The sequence below is a fragment of the Podarcis erhardii genome, assembly GCF_964252035.2.
Source record: "Podarcis erhardii genome assembly, chromosome: 1".
Classification (NCBI taxonomy): Eukaryota; Metazoa; Chordata; class Lepidosauria; order Squamata; family Lacertidae; genus Podarcis; species Podarcis erhardii.
The window spans coordinates 78417294-78442073 of record NC_138497.1 but is presented as its reverse complement, the minus strand read 5'-3'; the positions used below and the strand labels follow the sequence as shown (position 1 = coordinate 78442073).

At 44.2% G+C, this 24780-nt stretch overlaps 1 protein-coding gene across 2 annotated transcripts in view; it reads left to right on the top strand.

Moving 5' to 3' along the window:
- Window positions 1–742: 742 nt before the first annotated feature.
- PNPLA2 (patatin like domain 2, triacylglycerol lipase) overlaps window positions 743–24780 on the top strand; it is a 42066-nt gene continuing 18028 nt past the window's right edge. The window contains exon 1 of one of the 2 annotated variants that reach the window (XM_081880550.1): window positions 743–1198. In XM_081880550.1, coding sequence (XP_081736676.1) covers window positions 1012–1198 — 187 coding nt within the window. In that variant the 5' untranslated portion in view covers window positions 743–1011. The remainder of the gene's footprint in view (window positions 1199–24780) is intronic. The other variant, XM_081880549.1, reaches the window with a different exon arrangement.

Below are 24780 nucleotides of genomic sequence, written 5' to 3'. Positions count from 1 at the left end.
GATGGTCTAACTTTACTTTTCCCCAAAACCACTTCCATAGCTGTCAACGTTTTCCTTTTTTTTAAGGGAAATTCCCTTATTCCGAATAGGATTCCTCGCAAGAAAATTGACAGCGATGCTTAACACCCCAATCTCAGGTACGTTTATTTGGGACTCAGCTCCGTGGGGCTCTCTCTCAAGAAAACAAACGCAAGGAGACCACCCTCTTCTGAGCCTCGCCCTTCAACTCCCCGACCCCCAGCCGGGCAAACACAGCAGCCTTCCCTCTGCGCACCACATACGTACCCTTTAACCTCCAGGGTGTACACGCGCCCGCGCGTCACCATAACACGCCGGAGGCAACCGCAATGCGCGAGACCTTCAAACTTGGCTTCCTGGGAAAGCCAGGAGCTCTCCCAAAACAAGCATATCTGGGTCGAAAGCTACAGCGGCGGAGCTTGCGAAGAGGGCGCCCCCCAGATGCGCGCTCCGGGCGCCCCGCGATTGGATGCCGCCTCGGCACGCCCTCGAGCTTTCTGGGAAATCCTCCCCAGCGGCGGGTTGCGGGAGCCGGTTGGCGAAGCCCGCCCACCCCGCGTCCCCCGAAGGCTTTCGGCGCCCTCCGACTCCACCTTCCGAGGGGGCGTGGAGCGTGTCGCCACCGCCTCTGCGCAGCAGCCATTAGCCGCTCGCTGGCGTCGTGGGATTGTGACCGAGCGGGGCTCCTCCCCGCTGCTGGCGCGCACCCGATATAACGCTTCCCTCCCGGCCGTCGGCGCTCAGGTGGAGTTTGCTGCGACTAGAGAGAAGGCGGAAGAAGCGAGTGGCAGCGCGGAGACCACCGGGAGAAAGCCCTTCCTGCACGCCAGGCGCTGAGAAGGAGCCAGGCAGGGCGAGCCACAGAAGCTGCCCGGCAGTGCCCAGCCCCGCGCCGGGAGAGCTCGCTCCGTGTCCCTCTTCCTCCGTGGTTGCCCCCCTGCCTCGCCCCGCATCCGTGAGGGCGTGCGAGGAAGAGGAGGTGGTTGTGAGGCGATGTACCCGCTGGGCTCCACCTGGAATATCTCCTTCGCGGGCTGCGGGTTCTTGGGGGTGTACCACATCGGGGTCGCCAGCTGCCTCCAAGAGCACGCGCCTTTCTTGGTGGCGAATGCCAAGAACATTTATGGCGCTTCGGCCGGAGCCCTGACGGCTACAGCCCTGGTCACTGGAGCCTGCCTAGGTAAGGAGCCTGCCTGGGTCATCCGGTGCCTTTGCGTTCCCCTTCTGCGCGGTGGGTGGAAAGCAAAAACAGACTACTGGGAGAGGGGCGCCTTCCTGTCAGTCCTGCCGCTTTCCCTTTCCTTCTGAAGGAAGAATCCAGATGACAACACGCGCCCCCCCCCCCGAAACTAATGGGTGGGTGTGCTTTTTTCAGCGGTGACACACGCAGAGACGGGGCGGGGGACACACACACATACCGCTTATTTGACCCGCAGAACGGATGACTCTCACCTTTTCTGGTTCACGTGAACCTGCCTCATGCTGAGTCAGACCTTAGTACTGCATGCAAAACATACGCTCTTTTGCTGAACCATGCCCTTTTCTCTTCCTTGTTATTAATATGTCACTTGGGTGTGGGTAGGTAGAGGCTTGGATTCTGTTTAAAAGGTTTGCATACTTCTGCCCTTCTGTGGAGATCTCAGGGTTGTTTACAAAAACAATATAAAATTGAAATAATGTGTTTTAGGTGTTGACTGTTTTTATTTTAAAATGTAATAAAATAAAACACTGCGAAAAAAATTAATTGTCTTTACCTCGTACCTAAAAGACAACAATGTTGGCACCGGCAAGGCCTCTGGGGAGGGAATTCCACGAAGGAGACACTACCTCTGAGAAGGGTTTTGCTCCCTGGTTTTCACCTGCCTTACTTTACTTGGATGGTGTGGGGCCCTGGAAAGATGATCTCAAGGCACAGAGAAGTTGATATAGGAGCAGGTGTTTCTTCAGGTACCTGAGCCCTAATTTATGTAGTGCTTCAAAATGGATTGGAAGCCATGGGAGTTATTTCAATGCTGGGGAGTTAAGTTTCTACCAAGCAGACAGAGGCAATAGCTGAGTACCTGTTTTTGAACTAACCAAAGGTTCTGAATTGTCTTCAAAGCAGCATGTACAATGCAACACAGTACTCAACCCCAGTGTGTGTGTGTGTGTGTATACATACAGGGTGAGTCCTTTAAAAGAGGCCCCATGGATACGGAGTACACATGTTCCACGGAGCCTCTTTTAAAAGACTCACCCTGTGTATATATATATTGTTATGAATCTGTGGGTGCAAGACACCCTACCTTCTTGGAACCAATTGTTGTTGGCATCTGTCTGTCTTGAAAGACAATGGAGTGTGCATTTGGGGGTGAAGTCAGACGGGCTACCTTCTCAGGCAGATGAGTCCCACCTGCCCCACAATTCCCTCTACAGCAGGGGTCAGCAACCTAAGGCCCATGGGCCGGAAGCAGCCCGCAGAGGTCGTTTGACCAGCCCGCAAGCTGCCCTCGAACCGAGCTGCCTCTTGTGGACTGTGCTAAACCGGCTCAGGGACTTGCTTCCACAGCGCCGAAAATCGCATCTACACAGACGCAGATGCCGAATATCAGCAAAAACATATTCTCATAGTAGCATCTCAAAATCATTTTGCCCTTCCCTAAATATTCATTCATAGTCTTTGGGCTTCATGGATTCAGACCTATGCTTTCTACCATAACTTATAAGTGGTGTTGTTTTGTTAATCTTGATTTATTATTTGCTTATCTCTCCGGGAACCTGGAACACAATAAAGCTGCATGTCTTCTAAATTAGATCATCTGTTTGTTTTCAAGCCCTCTGTATGCACACTATCTGAAAGGGAGTGTGGTGTGCATTAGGGGGCACTAACTGTCCTTTAAAAGGATAGTTAGTATTTGTTTTTACCTTCAAAATTGTCTCTCGTGGAATTCACATAAAGGTTTCTTATAAAGTGGTTTTTAAAAAAAGGTTTATAAGGCTGCAATACTGTACTGTGACTTAATTCTGAGTAAATATACTTAAAATTGGGCAGCAAGAATACTCCTTGAAACATGAGCTTAGTCTGTGCTGGACTGAAGGAAACAAGATGTGAGTTGCCACCTGCCAGATCTGGACTAGGTGACTCCAAGGTCCATTCCAACCCTAAAATTATGTGATTATTTCCTTCTCGGTTGCAGGGATTTTGTGCCCTTAAGACCCCAACAGATAGAAATCCAGCAGATAAAACAGAGCCTTTGTTTGTTGGGAAAACCTTTCATTGCTAATTTTTTATTTGACCTGAAGCAACTGAAGGCCCAAAGGCTATGCCAGCGAAACAAGGCAGGGGGTGGGTCAGTTCATTTGCTGGCTCTGCATGCAGCCCTGAGTAGTGAATGCACCAGTACTGTACTTTTCTTGGGGCTTATTCCTCTGGTATGACAGGATATTCTCATTATTCTGCATGTAGGGGCAACACACAGCTTTGTCGCAGAGCACTTGCTTTGCAAATAGAAATTTCCTGATTCAGTCTCTGCTCTGGCACTGCCTGTTAAACAGGGGACTTGACTAGCTGGTGATAAGGAAATACCCTTTCTTGCCTTAGACTTCAAAGAACTACTGTACTGCTTATCGTAGTAGCCAGTGCTGAACTAGTTAGACTAGTGGTCTTGCTTGTTATATAAGGTAGCTTTCTGTATTCCCAAACTGAGACCTGGTGCTAAGCAAGCACAGGGCTGAGCTTTCGCCAGTGGCATCGCGGGGGGAGGGGGGGGTGTGCCCCAGGTGCCATGTTTGGGTTGGTGACAAGAAGGCACCCCATGGGGTGCTCGTACCGCCGCAGCCGCATGTGGAGGATCCTCTGTTCACAGCTGCAGCCGCAAGCGGAGGATCCCGCCACCGTCCATATGTCGTTTGAGCGGTGCTAGTCGCAAACCGCTATGTACAACGCATACGCGGTGTCACACGCATGCACTCTACATAGCGACACCACACGTGCACCCTATGTAGCAACACTACACATGCATCATATGTAGCGGCGCAATGCGTGCGCAGCCAGCGGTTTGCCCCGCCACAGGTTAGCCTTTGTTTGCCCCTGGCTTTCGCCAAAACTAATTCCTAACTATAGAATAGCTAGGAAGCTCCCTGGTTTCAGCTTTCCCCCATTGCATAGTTACAGAACATTTCTTCTGATTACTTTCTTTTAGGCCATTCCTGCTAGTGGGTAGGGGTCTATTTGGGAAGAAGTAGGAAAGCATAATACGTGTTCAGTGCAAGTGGCAATAAAATGACATAACCTTTCATACATCATGTGAATGTTTACCATGAGTGCGCACTTGCCAATGAGCAGCAGCCAATCCCAGCTCTTGAATGAGTCTTTCCTACATGTTTTACACATACAGTACTGTACATGCAAATTTGCTGCTCATAGCCATCTATTCCTTTTGCTGTCCATTCACCAATATAAATACCTATAAGCTTTAAAACATGGGTGGCTTATGGCCACATTAATTGTGTCACTTTATCATCAGTAAGAACAGTGTTCAAGTGGCCACTTATTTTAATCTTGCTCGTAATCTTACTGGTAAGCAAAATTAGGCAAACCATTCTGTCATGGAGATTGCACCTTGTGCTGTAATTGCTGGTGATAATGAACATACTTTTGTACTTTGTTTTGTGATTAGTCATTTGAAAGATTCCCTTTCAATTCCATTGGTAATTTAATCAGCTTTGGTGAACAAGAACAGGGTAGAGAAAGTTTTCAACCATTTTTTAGAATGCTTAAAAAAAAGATGTGTTTGCTGCCATGGGCTCCTTCAGGAAGAAGGGCAGGATGTAAATTGTATTCTTACAGCTTTTGCCATTCTGGGGCCCTCCAGATGTTCTGAACTAGAACTTCCATCACTGCAGAGCACAGAGTTGTCCCAAAATGCCTGGAGAGCACCTGGATAGTGCAGACTGTTTTACACACAAGTGCACACTGGTAATCTAATCTTCATTTACTCATTGCCCACCTACACTAGGAGCCATATATGTACATTCATCCCATGAATTCTGGATCAAACACTTCTTTAAAAAGCAAATCGCAGCTGAAACAGCCCAGTGAGATATATAGTGTAGATATGAACTTTGTAGAGGTAGAAGCAACAGGAACCCAGGCTTGTTTTGTTAATTAAAAATACCTTTACAAAGTGAGTGATACTAATGAGCATCTAGAAACTTCCAGGTGTAAACTTATTAAGATGCACCGCATGGAGTAACCAGACTTACTGGTTATGGGATATATAGTCTTGAAATGCACTTAAAGTGACGTTACATGCCCCTGAGCTCCAGTTGAACTGGAGTCACTCCCAATGAGAAAACTCAATATGTATGCATATTGTGTATGCATACAGTATCTGTTTTAATTGTGGCTCAGGAAAGGAAATCCATAATTAAGATTGCACAAATTTCTGTTAAAACAGACACAAACAAATTTAAAGCCTCTGCTGTTCACTTTGTATTGCTATGTTATTTATTCAGTAAGGTGTACTATATCCCTGAATACAAAGTGGATGGGAGATAAAGCCCTGGATGTTGCTTTCAAAATCCACAAGTTCATAATTATGGTAGGTTCCTGCCAGCTCCTTCCCAAAAATCTATCTTGCAGATTCCATACTGGTTGCATTATATGGACACTTTCATTGTCACTCTTTTATGGAGGAAGATCAAACTTGCATTTGCCCTTAGAAAGCTGTTTTTCTTTTTAGGGAGGTGAATGGTCTATTGATGTTTGCTTTTAATTTCTTTTTGCTTTTAACTTGTTATGATGTTACTGTTTGGCTTTATGTTTTTATATTGCTGTAAACCACTGTGATATCTTTTTATGATACAGTGGTATGTAAATATTTTTTATAAATAAATGAAATGTTCTGTCATGCCCATGGTGAATAGTAATCTAGTAAAATTTGCATGCATATACCTTTACAACTACAGCACCATTTCTGGGGCCTTTTTTGTTTTGGGGTCAAGGGATTGGTCAAGCCCATGGAGGGTTAGTCACATTTTGATCCAACCCACTGGATGAAAGCCCTGTGGGGTAGCATGTTAGGTTTGAGGAAAGGAAAGGAAAGAGAAGAGAGGAAGTGGACAGAGTGGCTGGTGGAGTTTGTGGGAAGAAAGATAATGACTGTGAAGGCGGAAGGGGAAAGGAATAGTTAGACTGAGGGGGAGGAACAGTAGAAGATTACATATAGAGATGACCTATCAATAGGAAATGATGTTGGTAATTGCCAGCTGATTATGCCAAACCGCCTCCATGCACGTCACAATTCCATGTCTGGCTGTGCCCTTGCACAATCGTTTTGTGGTTCATGGGCTTAAGTAATCTTCCATCCTTTCCCGTGGGCCCAGGGGATAGAGAGTTAGAGAATCTCTGAAGCAAAGGATATTTAAAAAGATAAAGGACCCCTGACAGTTAAGTCCAGTCATGAACCACTCTGGGGTTGCGGCGCTCATCTCGCTTTACTGGCTGAGGGAGCCGATGTTTGTCCGCAGACAGTTTTTCTGGGTCATGTGGCCAACATGACAAAATCGCTTCTGGTGAAACCAGAGCAGTGCACGGAAACACCATTTACCTTCCTGCCGGAGCTGTACCTAATTATCTACTTGCACTTTGACGTGTTTTCGAACTGCTAGGTTGACAGGAGCTGGGACCGAGCAATGGGAGCTCACCCCGTCGCGGGGATTCGAACCGCTAACCTTCCAATCGGCAAGCCCAAGAGGCTCAGTGGTTTAGACCACAGCGCCACCCATGTCCCTAAAAGGTATTAAAAAAGGTAAAGGACCCCTGACAGTTAAGTCCAGTCGCAAAAGACTCTGGGGTTGCGGCGCTCACCTCGCTTTACTGGCGATATTAGTACCGTCGTACCTCGGGTTGAAGTAGCTTCAAGTTAAGTATTTTCAGGTTGCACTCCACGGTGACCCGGAAGTAACAGAAGTAATGGAGCGCGTGCGCATGCGCAGACACTCAAAATGACATCATGCACGGAAGCTGCGAAACGCGACACGCAAACACGCAGTCGCGTCTTACGTTTACTTCAGGATGCGAACGGGACTCCGGAACGGATCCCATTCGTATCCAGAGGTACCACTGTACTGAACAATTAGGATTTTTTTTTTTCTCCTGGAAAGGGAAAAAGCAACATTTTTCCAGGGCAAACCATGTTCTTTTAGAGGTACCATTTTATAGTATTTTCTCTCCCACACCCCAACCATGTATAAATGGCTGGTTTGCCTGGTTTGCAGTATAAGTTTCCAGCTTATTTCTTGGGTGGGTGGGTGTTTGTGTTTGGAGAATTAATGAGGCCTGATTGCCGGCTGAGAGGAGACATGCATTTTTATGAAATAAAAAACAGCGCTAGAGACAGAGTGCCAAAATGTACTATCTTCAGCCTAGAGTGCTGTACATCTGCCTCACCAGATGCCTACATCTTCTCTCAATGGAAGTGTACTTCACCCAGTTGGGATGTTGAACACGTGGCTTCAGAATCATATACCCCAAAGTAATGTGTGTGTGAGCCAACCCTCAAAATCATATACTCCTACTCTTAAAAAAAAGTAGCATCCCTAGAACTTGACTCCATAGTTTTAGGGAATGATATGTTTGTTACCAACAAGTTATTTCCAATCTGTCATGTTGAGTTACCTTTGAGAGCAAAACGTCTGTCTCACAAGATCTAGCATAGCCTCAGTCCTGGGTTCAATTTCTCCCCACCCACCCCCTTTTTGCTGTGTGTGTTAGGGTCACTTTATATTAGTCCAAGTGTAGGAGCCAAAACAGGCATGGCAAAGGAGATAACTTTTATTTTAAATATTTTTTAAAAAGCAATTGCTGGTGGCTCACATTTCGGCAGGAAATAGTAGCTCTGAGTCAAGTAGTTTAGTCTAACCCTTTCCTTCCACGTTATTATTAGAATTTTAACATGCAGGCACATTAACACAATGAAGTTGTTCTTAGAACCAACTGAGAAATAATATAGGCATCATTTGGGAATCTCTTTTCCCCATCCAACAAAGTTGATCTTGGTTGCAGGAGGGGAGTGTCATGGTCAATGCAGAAATAGCATGGGAAGAGGGTTAAACACCCCTTGCGCCTCTGCCAATCAAAACTGGAGCTTTAAATCTGTCGTGGCTTTTTGTCTATCACCTTATTGTTGGCTTGGAACTAGAAGACTTGTACACACCCGTGTTGACAGCTGCCAAAGTCCTCTGTGCTCTTGCTGGGAAGCTGGTAACACATTTGCAGCAGTACCAGTGATACACTGATGAGTCAGAAGAATCCCTGTTGTGATGGATCATATGTACCAGTATAGCTCAAGTATCTCCAAAGAAAATGCAAGTAACTGTGTTAGCTACTGCCAGAAAATGGTTATCAACAAGAAGTTATTTGAGGGAATCTTACTAGCCTTCTGAAGCATCACTAATCTTTGGCACAATCAGCAAAACCATTAAAGCATGCGAGGACATTCTCAGTAGTGAGGATTCATGCACACACATCCTCTACACTCTGCAGTCAAGAATTGCATATTTTGTGTGATAAAGATGTTTGACATTCCAGAGAGGTTTGCTTAGGATGATATAAGAAGGGTTTTATTAGTGTCTTCCTTAAGACCTTTGGTTCCAGCCTTGATCCAGGACTCAGTGTTGGCTACTCTGTGATCAGGTCTATGTCATCGGGTGATAAAGAAGCAAGTTTCCATGTGACTACAGGGAAAAGAATATGGCTTGACAGGAGACCCTCCTGTAAGGGTAGTGTTAGACATGCTTTTTGATCTGGTCTTCTGAGGCTACTCAGTAACTGTTCCCTTTGTAAGAGGATATTTTTTTGCACCTTTGAGCCCTCAAAGACATGCGGTGCAGTGCTAAGTGTGTTTATTTAGAAGTAATTCTAGTTGGGTTCACTAAGGTCTGTTCCCTAGCATGAGTGCAAGGGACTCAATCCTTAATTAAGGGTCTATGTTTGTATAGAATGTAACCTCTAATGTGCCCTGTTGTATATGAGCCGACCATATAGTTCAATCTTGTATAAGATCAGTGTTTCATTTGCAAGCAATGTGTGTTAACTCTGCTTGAGTTTTAGAAATAGTGACAAACGGAGATGAGAGAGCAATAAACTTGTAGTAAAGTACTAAGACAAGGATGGGCAACCTGTCGCCCTCCAGATGTTGCTCTACTACCAATTCCCATCACCTCTTACCATTGGCTAGGCTGGTACGACTCCAACAGTGTCTTGATATTGCTCATCTGTGCACTAAGATATCAAGGAGTCCTATGCTTTTGCACTGTGAGCACTGTTCCTGTGTATTTGTGGCTAGGAAGGAATCTTCCCTAGGTTATATTCTGATGGTTATTAAATATCTAATTTAATTTTTTGTTATCTCCTGTAGCATATAATAATTTGTTCCTTGGGGCATCTTCATGTGTTTGTCCCTAGACCTGTTCATTACTCTGCAGGAAGCATTTACATGGTGAATATTAATTTAGATATAAATGAATACAGCATATATATTGTCTTTCCAACAAAAATGGTCCCCAAGCTGTTTTTCTAGCAAGGTAAAACCAACATAATAGTACCAACTAATAGCAGCATTCAAAGGTAAAACATAATGAACCAAAAAATCATTAGCACCCTATAAATCCTGTCTGAAAAGTATTCCTCTTAATAACTTTATGTGGATTGCCTTTTGTAAGCATTTGCTATTCTGTGCAGATAGCATGCATTCCTGGGTTGTAGGCGTTGTCTGTTCTTGTCACAAGTTTTCCCTCATACTCATGCCTGAGAGAAGTGCTGTTTACAGTACATAATGTTAGGAACGGCTGTGCTTCATGTTCTGGTAGTCAGATAAAGGGGATGGTCACGTGATTTCAGAAATCAGCAATTGGCACAGGTCAGCTGCTAATCTCCTTTCAGAGCCCTTAGGGGGTTATGCGTATATCAGGTGCAAGCTGGCTACTACTAAATTTGTTGTTCAATCATTTAAACATTATGTAACTACCTTGAGTCGGACTAAATCTCAGACCTCTCTCTTTAAGAATGTGATGGTAACTCCTTTTTTATGAGTGGGTGATCAGGTGACAACAGCATAACTTAGGGGCATTAAAGAGTCCTCCTATTGAATTCTAACCTACTTCATTGGTAGATCTTACAACATTTTATAGGATCATAGAGTTAGAAGGGACCCCCAAGAGTCATCTAGTCCCCCTACAATACAGGAATCTTAACTAAAACATCCATAACACATGGCCATCCAATTTCGGCTTAAAAACCTCAAGGGAAGGAGAAATCACAACCTCCCGTGGAAGACTGTTTCACTGTTGAACAGCTCTTACTGTCAGATAGTTTTTACTGATGTTTGGAAACTCTTTTCTTGTAACGTGAAGCGAGGAACATGATTGCTAGATGATGAGCCTTCTCGTTATCTACCTGTAACTCTTCCAATGCTTCAGAAGGCTCTAGATGTTTGAAGCCTCTTAGGAGTTTTGTGATGGTGGGGCACATCATTTGTCACTTTCTAAAGAGCCACCCTTAGTCCTGTCAATTTGTCACTAGAGTATAAAGAGAAAGAGAGAAGAATGAAATTCAGCCCCAGTTGTGCACCTAACCAGGCTGCCTTTCTTACTTGTGTTACTCAGTATGGACGTAACTTGCTTCAGGAAATGGGAGGCATTGTACATACAGTGGTACCTCAGGTTAAGTACTTAATTCGTTCCGGAGGTCCGTTCCTAACCTGAAACTGTTCTTAACCTGAAGCACCACTTTAGCTAATAAGGCCTCCTGCTGCCGCCACGCCACCGGAGCATGATTTCTGTTCTCATCCTGAAGCAAAGTTCTTAACCTGAAGCACTATTTCTGGGTTAGCGGAGTCTGTAACCTGAAGCTTATGTAACCTGAGGTACCACTGTATAGGCTTTCTTGCTTCCGAGATTTGGATTCTGTGATAAGGCATCAGTACTAGAACTTTGCTAAATGAGTTTTCTTAATTGAGTTTTAATACCTCCTCCAATCTCTTACCACACTGTGAGCTGTTAAGGACCAGATGCTCTGAACCCTTTATAAGGGCCAGTTGGGTGGAAGCATCAGCTTGTATAGAACACAACAGCCTGAACTGTGGTTCACTGGGGTCAATTGTTGCTCTAGTTTTGTTATGTCTACACTGGTTACCAGTTTTGTTTCTGGGCCCAATTCAAACTGTTCTTGTTGCCACCGTTAGAATAGAAAACCTCCTTTTAAAAAATGTAATTGAATTTTTTGTCCACGGCTGTATTTTGTGCTTCCACATGATTGCAGTATGCAAGCAGCCATAATCTCTGGCCATTGTTTAGTTAGAGGAGCCTACATTAATGAGACTCCCTTGCAAATTCTTGTTTGTGTACAATGCAAACCTGAATTGTGCAACTGCTCCCCCAGAAACAGACTTGTGGAAAGCTGAAGGAATCCATGGGTAGTCTGCTGATGAGAAAACTCCACTTCTACCACCAGATATTGCAGCACCAAGACTCCCTTGAGGATGGAGTATGCCAATGGCTTAACCAAGTGTATGTGGAAAACTTTAGTCTTTGAACCACACATCACTGTGCCTTGCTTGTAAATTATATTGCCCTTGGGAGGCAGTCCATTGGAATAAATTCATTATGACTTAACTGTTGGCAGCTTGCCGTGAGTAACCCAACACCAATGGGGCAAAGTTAAATTGTAAACCATAAGCCTTAGTACGTAAGCACTAGATGGAAGGGCAAAGAGGACAGAGTTTCAGGGGGAGAGAAAGCCAGTATATGAAGCAACCTAGCAGAGTGAATCCTTGATGCTTTCATGAGAGAGGATTTTGAAAGGGCGCAGAGAGCCTCCCTAGTGCTGGATCTAGCCTCTAAGGCCTGAATTTGCAATGCAGACTTTTCTCCTCTCTTATCTGGTTATCTCCTAATGCAGTGATGGCCAAACTTGGCCCTCCAGCTGTTTTGGGACTACAATTCCCAACATCCCCAACCACTGGTCCTATTCGCTAGGAATGATGGGAGTTATAGTCCCAAAACTGCTGGAGGGCCAAGTTTGGCCATCACTGTCCTAATGACTAGAATACTCCTGCCTGACCCTATATTACTATGTTCTCTGGAAGTTCTAGGCCAGACAGATTTTAAAAATAAAACAAAAACAAAACAACCCTTCAACACCATAAAAAGGAACATTGCAAACATGCTAAGGAGTTGTGGGTGATAAAATAGCAAAACTTGCGTATCCTCACAACAGTGCTGTGAGGCAGGGTTAGCTCAGAAAGGGAGTGAGTCTCCCATTCAGTGAGTGAGCTTTGCAGTTCATCAGGGATCTGAACTCTGGCATTTGCACTTTACATTAACACTTGCAATATATTGTAGTTAGTCTTGGTGAAGACTTGAGGTTTTCATTCCCAAAAAAGCTTTTGATTTGAGTTTTAATGTTGTATTTTAATCTTGTTTTTAAGTTGTATTTCAGTCAATTTGTTTTATATCAGGTGTTAGCCGCCCTGAGCCCGGTCTTGGCTGGGGAGGGCAGGGTATAAATAAAATTATTATTATTATTATTATTATTATTATTATTAGTTGTCAGAGTGTTGGACCAGGACCTGGAAGACCAGGGTTCAAATCCCCCCTCAGCCGTGGGCAGTCATTCACTCTCAGTCTAACCTACCTCACAGGGTTGCTGTGAGAATATAATGGGGAGGAGAAGAACTACGTAGACCACTTTGAGCTCCTTGGATGAAAGATGGAAAAGAAATGAATGGGGAGATTAAGTAAATAAATAAGCAAGTAAGCAAATAAGCAATGCACAACACACTTGGAGTTAGGATTCATTCAAACCCTGCTAAGCTGGACTTGCCAGGACATGAAAAGCAGCCTGAAGCTATTGGGCAGGGTGAGGCACCACATAAGAGAAGAGATGCTTAAGCTCCACTGGCCCTTCTATTCACATCTTATGATAATTATACTCTTTCCTGCTTCACAAGTGAAAACTGGAGGCTCATGAGAAACCAACGAGCCCAGCCCCATCACATCTAGTTGGGCACTTGCACTTCTTAAAGGCCTCTGATGAAGAGGAAAGGGAGAGAGTGTTAAAGGAAAGCAAATGTAAGGTAGCATAAATACTCTCTGCTCTCTCCTATGGTCTCACTGGCCCTACAGAACAAATATGGTGAAGATGGTTAATTCTGCATTTCAGCAGAAGCAGTCTAGTTTTCTCTGGTCTAAGTGATTAGGAAAGCTTTGATAACAAGAGTGGAGTCTTGTCTGTTAACTTCACTGGAGGTGGGATGGAGGGGGAATGACCTCTGTTCTTGCAGCAATAAGCACTCAAGAAGTGGGGTGGAGGAGTGCAAGTAACAGCATGGTGTTTTTCAGTATAGCTTCACAGCCCACACATCTGATAAAATGGCTTTGTATCTAAAAGCCACCCTGCCTTGGTAAACCGTTATGGAAACAAACTGCAGTTTGCACATTGTTAGAGGTAAACTGTTAGTGGCAAACACTTCTTTGCAAAGTATTGATATCACCCAGTGCCAGAATTAGGACACTGTGGGCTGTCTCCCCTCACAGGGTACCGAGCCGAGGAGGCACAAAATTGAGAAGATCCATAACTGAGAAGATCCATTTGGGAGCACCAAATTTTGACCTCACACAGGGCACCGTACTACAAAAGTTTACCGAGTCTGCCCCTGAATCACCACTTTACTTATATCCTGCCTTTTTCCCAAGGAGCTCAAAGCACCATACACAGACACCCACCCACACTGTGGTTCTCCTTATCAGGTGCCTTAGACACACACACACACACAGATGAGAGAGAGAGAGAGAGAGAGAGAGAGAGAGAGAGAGAGAGAACACGCGCATGTGATTGGACCAAGACCGCTCAATGGGAATTTGAACATGGGTCTTCCAAGTTCTAGTCAGCCACTCTTAACCACTAGACTAGACCACATTGTCTCTCGTGAGCACTACTGTACACATGCAGCCTTTCCCCAGCCCCTCTGTCTTGTTGTTTTTCCTCTAGTCTGCTGAACTAGGGAGTAGGCAGCAGTGGAATGAGGTGAGGCGAGATGAGGTGAGGCTCCAGCTGCATGCAAGACAAGGTAAGGCAAGGCTCAGGCTGTGCTGTAGATACACAGATACACAGTTCCTTCAGCAACAAACAGACTGAGCCCTATATAGTGGCAGGAACTGCATTTGTTAGCTCCATTTACACTAGCTCCATTTACACTAGCTCCATTTACACTCTTTTGTTAAAGAGATCCAACCTGCCCCATTAGTCTCCTACTGTAGGGGAACCTCTGGTGGGAAATGAGCTAAATAATTGTGGCTGCTAGGAGGTGTCAAACCAGCAGAACTCATAGTTTGCACAATATCACTCAGGACAGTACCATTTCTATTCTGGATGACTCAACTCTGGCTGGCCTTACTTGTTAACTGTAAATTGCAAAACTATGTACATCCTGAAAATTCTGGTCGCTTTAAACACTGTTTACAGCTACCCACTGCCCTTTTGCAAAAGAAAGTGTTCAGATGTTTATCTTCTCACACCTTGTTAGTGGTATCTTCTCACACCTTGTTAGTGGTACTTTATACTTTCATTCATGCACTGCAACATGTTAAGTACACAACATACACACCCTTACAAGGAAGATCTCTATTATTTTTGAAAGTCTGTGACTAAACATGAATGTGTACATAATTATAAGTATATACCATATGAAATTAGGATCTTATGCATCAGTGGATGAGGATTTTTCTTGGAAGAGGGGAGGATTTTCACCTTGATTTTGACATAAAGCTGAATTATTTAGTGTTGTTGTAAATTGTAGTACTTGATCGCTACGGGTTATCATTGCAATTTGGGAATTTATTGTGCTTTATAAATACAGTGGTACCTTGGGTTAAGAACTTAATTTGTTCTGGAGGTCCATTCTTAACTTGAAACTGTTCTTAACCTGAGGTATCACTTTAGCTAATGGGGCCTCCCGCTGCTGCTGCGCTGCCACGTGATTTCTGTTCTCATCCTGAAGCAGAGTTCTTAAACTGAGGTACTATTTCTGGGTTAACAGAGTCTGAAACCTGAAGCTCCTGTAACCTGAAGCGTCTATAACTCGAGATACCACTGTACAGCATTAGTGGTAGTGATTGAATTGAGTAAATGAAGCTTCTTGTCCCTCTCCCCATTAACAGTACATTTTCTGGAAAATGCTCATCTCAGTCCTAGTCAGAATTTGAAACAAGGCTTACAAAATGTAGATAATATGCTCTGGAATCTGTTAGGTTCTATAACCAATATTCATGCCCAAATGAATTTACTGCTGCACAGTTATTGAAACCATTTCATTTTCTTAAATGAAAGTTCTGCTAAAGGTAGGGTTCAGAGTGGGGATATCTTGCCATCATGATGTTTTTCATCTTACATTACTGCGTAAAGCCAAAATACTGTACTTCTTGTGCAGCATGTATGTATGTGAGCTTGTTGAGATTTCTGTATAAAAAAGAGGGTTTATCTACTCATTCTCCAGAATCATTTATATATTGTAGTAAAGTAATGCTACTGACAATGAAGGCTGAGCTTATAATTATAGTTTATAATTAAGGAGACTGATGAATAAGGCTAGCTTTAATTGCTCCAAACCCAATAAGCCACAGAACAAAAGGATTCTGATGCCAGTCTGTGTTAAGCTTACCCAGGATGGAAATAGGCCCATCTAGGGAGCTATGTTTTCATGATGCAGCTTGATAAAATTTGAATTAATTCGAAACCATCTGTTCCCCACTTTTATGGGGAGCTGTTCTTACTGTCCTTGGAACTGGAAGCATAGCCATGGCTCTTGGCCAGGCTTTCTAAGAACTCTCTTTTGCAGAATTATTTGTTTGTGTAGCGTCATTTCTCAAATATTTGTGCAAGATGACCTTTTAAAAAAAATAAATGTGGCAGCTTGTAGTGTAGGAAGGATGGCTCGTGTGCTCTCCTCGTAGAGAATGGCCTTTAGCATAGGGCTGCTGTTGTTCAAGAAAGGCTCCTTGTCTTTTTGCACTGCATCCCAAACAAAGAGGAGTATGAAGAAGTTGCATAGCTGGCCCCATCTTCCCCACCACCCCTCACCCCACCTCAGAAACTGGAAGGCCTGGGAGTGCAGAAGGCCACTCAGAAATCAGAACAAATTGTTCTAGTGTACACCATTTCTCAACACTTCTGAGGAAACAAGCCCCATAAAGAGGCAGTAGTCACGTGAGTGTCTTAATGCCTGCAAATAAGCTTTGTCTCCCATGCAAGGTTATAAACTTCTGTTCTTTTCCAATGATTTATCACTTTATTGGGGTTTTGTTTTTTGCTGCTGTTTTTCGGATTGTGGCAAGGCGTTCTAGGGTGGTGCAGTCTATTGACAACAGCATTGCCAGCTGCCAACTTAAGAGATAATATCTGTCCCTGCTTTGTTTTTTGTTTTGTTTTGTTTTGTTGAAAAAAACAGACTGGAGCAGCAAAGGAAAATGCACCCTTTCCTACTGTGCTCCTCCACTAGTGCCTTTGCCCACCTTTCTTCCACTTTGCCACAGAAAGTGGGGCTCTCTGGCTCCACAGCAAGAAGGGTGAGCAGAAGAGCAGTGGAGGAGCAAGGCAGGAAGGGCACCTGCTGCAGCATCTTCCGAGGCTTCCAGGCTTTTAGAGGGCTGGGAGGCAGCCGTAGTTAACAGAGAAGGCAACAACTCAACAGCCGGGGAAGGGCTGTCACTCAGAGGTAGAGCATCTGCTTTGCAGAAGGTCCCAGGTTCAATCCCTGACATCTCCAGGTGAAGCTGGGGAAGACCTTTTGCCTGAAACCCTGTGTTCCTATGTGTGCAGAAAGCATTTCATAATGGTCTAGAAGGCTAAACCAACTCATTGAGTTCTTTTCCCAAAACAAGCATGTTAAAAAGATACTGTGACTCACTTAGTAGATTGTAATTGGTGGGCATCATTATGACAGTCCCCCTTTCCACAGATTTTTCTTTTAGTTAGAGGAACCTCTGCACTTATTCTGTGGGTGATCCTTAAAAAAAAGAAGAGTCACTATAAACCTTCACCAGTTGTTTCTGTGGTCGCCTGAGGGTTTTTGACAGATGTGCAAAAATTTGCCTCCCTTTGGATTCTAAGCTTACATTGTGAGAGATAGTTTCATGACTGCCATATGCAGATGGAGAAGGAACAAAGCGAGCAGAAGGAGAGGAGCTTGGTTGTTTATTGGGAAACCACAAAGTGTGTTTTCCTCGGCTGTTCATCTCAGCCCCACCCTCCACTGACTGGAGATATACATGGTTGCTTCTTGTTGAGTAGAATATAGTTGAAAACTGCTTCATTACTAGTCTAAGGCAGCCTCTTCTGGTGCCTTTGTTAAACTTCCCCAAAGTTAGCAAATAAAATGAGGCAGGCATGGGATACTGCTGGACACTGGGACTGCTGAATTGGGAAAATTGAAACTTTGACAGGAAAGAAGCCCCTTCCCCAATTTCTGCTATGAGGAATCTATGATATGGTTGCTGACTGGAGAGTTGCTATCTTGGGTCTGCCCACTGAATACCTCTACCTTTAGTAAGTACCCCCAGCCTCAGCTGCAGGTAACTTAGCTGGCTCCCTGTCATTTGCAATACGTGTGTGTGTGTGTGTGTGTGTGTGTGTGTGTGTGAAGTACTGACTGGTGTTGCTGCCTTTCTTTTCTTCAGGGATGAAAAATAAATTGGCGAAAAGCAAAGCCTGCTGGAACAGATATGGAATGTGTGAAAACAGGAAGGGTGTGATGTAAAGCAGATTGCCAAGTGGTGGAGAGAGAAAGAGCAACCAGTGTGTCATGGTAGCCTTGTAGGAAAATCCAGGCGGCAGCTGTCATGATCCTGGCTGGAATAAGATGATTTGCAACTGGGAAGAGGCAGAAGGATGCTTTGGAATCAGTGTTTGATAAATCTGTGCAGATCTTACATTGTTGGGAAGCAGCTCTTTTAATGAGGTTGATGCCCAGATGTATAGAGTAGGGTGACCTTGATAGATAAGGCCTATAGCATCTGTTCCAAAGAGCTCTTGAAGAAAACAAGTTCCACAGCTCTGGCTACTCCCATCACAATGTTACAATGGGGGTGGGGGATTGCATGTGCCTCATAGTTAGAAACAGTCTAGCCCGATTGCAGAGTGGCTGTTTCTGTCTGAAATGGTCCATCTCCCATCCCATCTCCTGTATCATGTTGGGTCTCTTTGAGATGGTCTGTTTTTAAAATGTAGCTGGCATACCTTGGAGGTGGAAAGCTGACTAAATGATAGCCCTTGCAACAGTGGCAGACCTTGAGGTCTCCCATTTCATCAGCTCCCTGTGCAACACCAAAATTCGGCACCCCACCCCATCGAGCCTCTCCCTTTCCATTCTACCTCATAGTCGTGGTGCCCCTGAGGCTCTGCACCCAGTGTGACAAGACCAGTTGTGCTTCCCTAAATCCGCCTCTGCTTGCCATTGTGCAATATCAGTCTCCAGTATCTGAAACCACATGTTTTGAAAGGACAAACATTTGTTCTTTGCAGCTCCACACCTCCAGAATCCCTCTGCCTGTTCCCCTTTCCTCACGCAACAGAGACAGCACCAACTTTCTCAATCAAGGTTTGCATTCTTCAGTCTTAAATTCAAAGTGTCTCCTTCCAGGTCACGCAAATCATATCCTTGGGCCCTTTCTGATGCCCTTGTGAGACCATTTTGATGCCTTGGAATTTATTTAGTTATCCCTTCATCTGTAATCATGGCTGTGCTCCCTCCCCCCTCCCCCCCCCGTACAAGTGGGTGTGTATTTTGGCCAGTATAGCTTTACATTCCTCTTGGAATGCTTTTTAAGCCTCACATGTTAAAATGCCCTCTGTGTTGGTCTGTAATGGAATACCTAATGAAGCTGGAATGTTCCTGGCTTTAGCTAGTGCCCTTTGCTCTGAGATGGATCCTCCCCAAGAAGAACCGGGGCTTCCAGAATGACTGTCAGTAGCTATGCCATCTCTTGCTTGCAGATAAATCTTATTTGCCACTAATTTGAATTGCTTTGCTTTTGTGAGTTGAATATTTTTGCAGGTCAAATTGACCCTTCCTGGGAAGAGAGCTGGTGGTGCTTCTAATTGTTTTGTGTCTCTCTGTTGCTGTGGTGTGGGACCTCTGGCCTTCTAGATGTTGCTGAATTACAACTCCTATCAACCCTGGCCACTGGCTATGCTTGCTGAGAACTCTAGTTCAGCAACATCTGGAGGATCAAAGGTTCCCCACCTTGGTTCTGTTGGTTTAAGTATTGGGAGATTATGAGAAGTTACAGGGTTTCCCCAAATTAGAGCTTCTGGGCACCAGCAGGGAGGGCTTATGGAGATGGAGGAGGGGAGAAGAATCTGGTGGGAACCAGGGCAGCTTGTATGTGGTGGTCATGTAGCAGCACCCCAAACAAACATGGCTATAAGCCCCACACAATTTAAGGTTAGGTTGTCTGGAATAGGGCCTCCATCTGTACAGCCCTGCCTAACTGTTGAGATTTGATGCAGAGGTTCTCTTAGCTATAATTCCTCTGTGGGAAGCTTGTTATGCAGTGATAAGCCGTCTCTGGGTTGGTGCCCCAGCTTTGGAATCCCTCTGAGATGTGACTGGAGTTTACACCACTTGAGTTTCCTGCAGTGATGTTGGGGATGTTGGGTTTTCTGGATTTCTTTTTCAAGAATCAAAATACAATTAGGGTAATTTCAATTGGGAAATTTTCTGATGCCCTAAAGCAGACACCCCCAAACTCGGCCCTCCAGATGTTTTGGGACTACAATTCCCATCATCCCTGACCACTGGTCCCGTTAGCTAGGGATGATGGGAGTTGTAGTCCCAAAACATCTGGAGGGCTGAGTTTGGGGATGCCTGCCCTAGAGAGTGGTCTAATTTAGCATATTTGTTTTTCTTGTACTTAGTAAAGAAAGGTAACAAGCTTGCTTAATACTGTATTTGCAATTGGCATCTGTTCATTGTGAACTTAAGAATTTATGAAATGGAAAGTTTCCATAGAAAAATAAAGCCCTACTTCGTTAATTTCCAGTGCCAGGTGAAAGCCTTTCTATTCACTCAGGACTTTGGTGGATATTAGTGTCAGGCTTGATGTGGGTTTTTTTTTCATTTTATGCTTGTAATTAATTGCCTTGTTTTCTAAGGCACTGTAGTATAATGTAAGTTTGTATTTTATTTGTAACCCTCTATGGAGCTGCATTGCAATGAAGAGCATATTATAAACAATATTGAGATGGTTGACCAAAATATTAGAGGTTGTATTCAGCTAGGTTTTATTTAAAGAAGATCCACTGAAATTAATAAACATGATTAAGTTGGGTCCATTAAGGTAAGTAGATCTGCTCCAGTAAAGCCTAGCTGAATAGCTCCCTGGGTGAGGGATGAAGAGAGATTGGGCATACACACAAATTGAGACCACCCATCTTTTATGCTAGGAACTGGAGATAATAGCTTAAGGATGTTTATTACTGTGATCCCTCAATAGGAGTCACCTTCCCTCTCCTTCAGCACTCTAGTGTGAGTTCTCTAATTTCCATTAATAATCCTATCTAGCATTGCCAAAGCTCAGCTTGCTGGTGGCCTTCTTCTGTTAAAGTGTGTGAGTGTGTATACATAGCATTTCATAAGGTTATAGCACATGCTCAACTATCATCACTGCTGTCATCTACTTTGGAGTCTATCCAAATAAATCCACTCTCCTTTGGCAGTACATCCAAGCTGAATCTCTCTTCTAGGAAGTCTGAAGTTCACTCTATCCATGTCCCCCTTAAAGGTTATTTGGCACTATCAAGGTACACAGCTATGTTCTTGCTTTTAAACAAGTAAAGGACACATTTTATGCATAAGAACTGTACTGATATGTTTGGTAAGGACCCCCTTCCAGAGGAAATAAAGGTCAGCTGAAGAGGAGCTATTCCTTTCGCTTCTGGCTTTCCCTAATTTTAGGGAAGGCTTGCCTCTCTCCCCCTGCAACCCAGTGCTTAAGAGTGCAAAGTGTACATGTGCCTGGGGAGTTAAATAATTACAGTCCCAGCCTCAGTGATGCCTTGCCACGTCAGTTTCCAAATGTTGCCCATGACCCTAGTGGCACTGCAAAATAAGAGTGTAGACTGTTTCGTAGATTATTTTTTGTCTTCGTGGGTCCAGGGCAGCAAAGGCAAAGTAGCATCACAGCTTCTGTGCAGCCACTCTAAAGAAACTCATTGGGACTTATTTCATCTCTCCTTCTTTTGTACCCATAATTAGAAAACTAGTTTTAAAAGCAGCTTTCCTCTAGATATCTGCCAGTATTTCTGGTCAGTTTTCATGTAGTTGATGGTGTGTGTGCAGTGCTCAATCCAACATATACTCACAGCATCCTCACTTCTCCAAGTTTGGATCCTTATGTAGCCAAAACATCACTAACCTTCCCTTGTGCATGGAGTCAGCAGGCTTTGGGGAGCCTCAAGATTTTAAGAATTGCAAAAAATCTTCAGGAACCAAAGCAACTCAGTGAACACCGTGCATTCTCAATGGCCATTAAATGCTGACTTTTTTGTGAGGGGTAGTAGAATGGAATATTCTGGAACCTGCACCCATAAACAGAAGCACTGCACACTGTTAACATTTTGTTGCAGGTGCTACTCGCTTTGCATATTTGCTGGCAGCATTATGAAAAGCAGAGCACAATCTGCTGGTTTTTATGTGCTCTCGCTAGAAACCTAAGAAAGGATATTGGGGTTGTCAGCACCAAAAACTGTGATTGTGAAAACAGTTGACATTTTCTGACTACATCTCTAATCTGCAATATCAGCACTCCTACACTGCAGTTCCTTGCTATTGTTTTGTTGTCGGTTGTCTTTGTGGTTCTTATTTTGTTTTTAATTGTGCAGCTGTACTTACCTTAATTATATATTCGTTAAGCTGCCCTGGGGCTATTTGGTGAAAAACAGGCTAGAAGTACAACTAATCTAAACATTAAAATAAATACGGTATATATATTAAAACCAGGATTTTTTTTTAGTGTATATTGCAAGGGCTTGGTTGTTCCCTAAAATCGGTCTCCTCCAGGAGGGATGCCAAGAGCACCTCTCTATTGCAGGAATCCAAGGAGGAGCAGGCTATGGCTGCTAGTCATGGTGGCTGATGTACCTCCAGGGTCAGGGGCAATTTGGGGCTTTTTAGCTTAGAAAAATAATGGGTCAGACAGGATATGATAGAGATATATAAAATGATGCATGGTGTGTAGAAGGTAGACAGAAGTTTTTATTCCTTTCCAATAATACTGGAAGCCATGGCAATCCATCAAAGCCAAATGGTGGGAGATACAGAACTGACAAAAGAAAGAACTACTTTATACAGTGCAGATAAACTAAGGAATTTGCTACCACAAGATATGAGGGTAGCAGATAGGTGAACACAAGTCCTAACAAATCAGTCTAGGTTCATTGTGTGAGTTCTGCCAATTTGAATCTGACAGCTTTTAGTCTCTGCCCACTGTCTCTCCCCTACCCCCTTTGCCTTTTGCAAGTTTTTCTGGCTGGCATGCCCTAGAGAGGAAGTGGGAAAATGGGAGTCTTTGTTTTTCTACTAAGTCAGCCTCTGACCCACTGCAGATCACTGGGACAGTTAAGAATGAAGCAGCTGAGCTTTTGTTCCCACAACTGTGGACTGTTTTGGAGCGACATGATAGAGCAGTGGAACCGTCTCAATAGGGAAAGAATTGCTGGGTTGTTGTTGTTTTGCCCAGTTCACTCCTGTCCAACAGAACTCTGAAGACTGAATCAAAGCCTGTGTTGCTGCCAAGCTTAAGAAGTTCTCTTTGGGGAAATCAGTCTTCCTTTGTGGGGGTTTGTGTATCAAAGTTGGTGGCAGTATCTCACACAGTACTTCAGACAAGTTCGCTCTGAATCGTGGAAGGATGCATTTAATCACTAATACCATGTATTTATTACAGTGACTCACAAACTGATCAAATTAATTATAGCAAAACATTTTGGCTTCCACTTCCTCAGCCGCTCCAATGTGAGTCAAAGAGGGCTGTAGCCAGGTTGTCAGTTATAGAATGTGGAGGACTGAATATCCCACAGTGTTGCATTTGCTGTAGCTGAGTGACACTGTAGTATCCTTTGATTGACATCAGAGCAGTAGAGGAACATGGAAGTCAAAGCACTTGAAATTCAATTTATTGTGTGTATGTGTGTGTGTGTACTGGGGGAGTGTCTTTTAGGCCTGGTAGTATGAAGAATTATTGTGGACCAACACCCACTTAACAATCTTAGAATCTTTGCTCAGTGCAGGATCTGCAATGCAGGATACAACTTCAGCATCCCTGACTGATCGTTATAGCTACTGGTCATGATAACTGAGTTATGGGATAACTCAGTATCAAAAGCCGTTTGCCCTGGATACCAGTCGCTGGGGGAACACAAGTGTAGAGTGTGCTGTTGCACACATGTCTTGCATGTGGGTTTCCCATTAGCATCTGGTTGGCCACTGTGAGAGTGGGATGCTAGATTGGAATAGTCTGGTTTCATCCAATAGTGCTCTTTTAAAAATCCACAATGGAGGCTTATTTCGACACTTAACTTTCATCTGCGGGACGCGGGTGGCGCTGTGCATAAAACCTCAGCACCTAGGGCTTGCCGATCGCATGGTCAGCGGTTCGAATCCCCGTGGCGGGGTGAGCTCCCGTCTTTCGGTCCCAGCTCCTGCCCACCTAGCAGTTCGAAAGCACCCCTAAAGTGCAAGTAGATAAATAGGTACCGCTTTCTAGCGGGAAGGTAAACGGCGTTTCCGTGTGCTGCTCTGGTGCCGGCTCACCAGAGCAGCTTCGTCACGCTGGCCACGTCACCCGGAAGTGTCTCCGGACAGCGCTGGCTCCCGGCCTCTAGAGTGAGATGGGCACACAACCCTAGAGTCGGACACAACTGGCCCGTACGGGCAGGTCTACCTTTACCTTTACCTTAAAAATCCACAATGGAGGCTTATTTCGACACTTAACTTTCATCTGCCAGTAAGGGATCATAGAAGTTTTATTATTTTTACACCTGGAATGCTGAGCTCCCCAAGATGCACTGGGCCAGCCAAGATGCTCTGAAATATTCCATGTGAGCATGCCACTGCATAGCAGAAGTAACAAATTATTCTCCAGTTAATGTTTATGATTTTCTGGTCGTAATTTGCATCAATTTAAATGTTCCTTGACTAATATTTTGAGGTAGTGAATATGGTGCAGTAGGGTTTTGTGGTGCAAGAACAAATATGCCAGATTGCTGCTGATTTCATGATGAGACCATGTTTCAAGAACTAAGACATAGTCAAGCTACATAATTCCTGCTGGCTGCTTTATTAGATAGTATCCTATAGATGTGCAGTATCCAAGTTTGAAAACCAGTGATCACGTAATAGAAGAAAAAAATAGAATAGCCTATTCTAACATGGTAGATTTGTTTTATACTTAACCTTGAGTATATTTTTGTGGTTAGCAGGGGGAACTGCATGAGAAGGTAAACAACTCTGGATATGGGGGGTGGGGAATAAGGGACGGGCTTATGGCAGTGAGGTCATTTCCCAATGACGCTCTAGATTGGCAAACAGAAGTTACTCACTATACTAAAATTTCAACATTCGAAACATGGGTGCATGCTGCAACAAACTGCTTAGTGGCTGCGGCTTCTTGCAGTGTGCAACCTGTTTGGGGAACCATGTACTTCCTCCTCAGGACTATTTAATT